We start from the raw sequence: 1374 nt of genomic DNA, 5'->3' as shown, positions 1-1374 counted from the left end.
CGGATTCTTGTCCAGATCACGATCTGACAAAATATTGCTGCGGCAAAATGTCAAAACTCCGTCATGTATAGCATATATATACGTCCTCGACGAACAGAATGGCTGCAGAAAGAAAACGAATGGGAGGACCAAAATACTTCTGCCGCGCACCTCCGTGGTAGAAGAGTCCAAATCTCCTCATATACAGGCGGGCAATTTTAGCGTACGTACGCCTGAAGGCAGGGGAGCTGCACACAACCAAGGAGCCGCTGCAGCGACGGGCGGATCTAGGGCATTTCTTGGGCATTTCTTGTCATCCCCCCAGGTAACTCCTGCACTTGCTGCTGCTGCTGCTGAACCTCCTGTTCTTGCTGCTGCTGCTGCTGTTGTTGTTGTTTCGCCTCAACAGCACGGTAGAGGGGAAGCATGTGGTTGGCGGCGCCGTCAGCTGCGACGACTAGCCATGCGTTTTCAAGCAAACCGTGTACGTAAGAAGGAAACGGCCTATTGAGCAGCAGCACCACAACTCTTCCTCTCCCTGAAGCAGCTGCAGAAGCATCTGCTGCTTTTGCCTCTACTGCTGCAGCCTCTGCATAGGCAGGAGCAGCCGAAATCTCGCGGTGCCCCCAGACCGTTTCCAAAAGGCGAAGATCGTGCACAGTTGTCAGCATGCGGTCGTTGCTGCTTCTGTTACTGTTAATTCTGCTGCCATTGCTACTGCTGCTTCTGGATTCCGTGTTACAGTGCTGCAATCTGCGCTTGTTGGCATGAAGCCTCCCTGAGGAAGCCGACGGTGGTGGCATCACCGGGGCAGTTGACGCGAATGAGGGGTCCACGGCAGTGAAAGTGCGCCGGTGCTGCAGATACGGTTGCGAAGGCAGTGTCGCATGAGGCTGTACGTACAAAGCCTTGAGGATGCGAGCGTGAAAGAGCAGTCGAGAGTTCAGAAACATCTTGCTAGATGTATTGAATGAACTGGTGGTTGCGGTGGAGCCGGTCTTAGCAGCAACACATGAGGGACGAACTGGATTTGTACAGGCGCATGAGTAGTGCAGGTATGGAGGCTGCGAAGCTTGTGCTGTGCCAAGGCGGAACAGAGAGAGCAGTAGGGCCGTGTGCCAGGAGCGCCAGCACCGGGGGAGAGCAGGGCGCCCCCGCAGAAGATGGTGCTAGGCCTGTGCAGGGCAGCTGATTTGCTGTTTTATGGTTGAGGTGTGGGTACGGGGAGGAAATGCTGAGTGCCAGGGAAAGAAGAAAATGCAGTAGATAAAAGGGGATTCGAAATGACCGGTGGCGGTGAATCCGCATGGCCAGGGATAGCTTCAGTCGTCCACAGATGCATTACAAAAGTGAAAAGGGCAGAAAATAGAACATCGCGCAGAAGATGGGCCGGCA

General features: G+C 54.4%; 1 protein-coding gene across 1 annotated transcript; it reads right to left on the bottom strand.

Annotated features, from left to right (window-relative positions):
- Window positions 1-266: 266 nt before the first annotated feature.
- Window positions 267-932, bottom strand: EMH_0094350 (thiamin pyrophosphokinase, putative; the record flags this gene model as incomplete). The annotated part of the gene is made up of 1 exon (XM_013502504.1): window positions 267-932. One exon carries the CDS (start codon window positions 930-932, stop codon window positions 267-269), a length of 666 nt encoding a protein of 221 aa, XP_013357958.1.
- Window positions 933-1374: the final 442 nt, after the last annotated feature.

The sequence above is a fragment of the Eimeria mitis genome, genomic scaffold, assembly GCF_000499745.2.
Source record: "Eimeria mitis Houghton genomic scaffold, Emh_scaff135, whole genome shotgun sequence".
Classification (NCBI taxonomy): domain Eukaryota; phylum Apicomplexa; class Conoidasida; order Eucoccidiorida; family Eimeriidae; genus Eimeria; species Eimeria mitis.
Note: the sequence above shows the minus strand (reverse complement) of the source record. Positions and strands in the feature narration are given on the sequence as shown.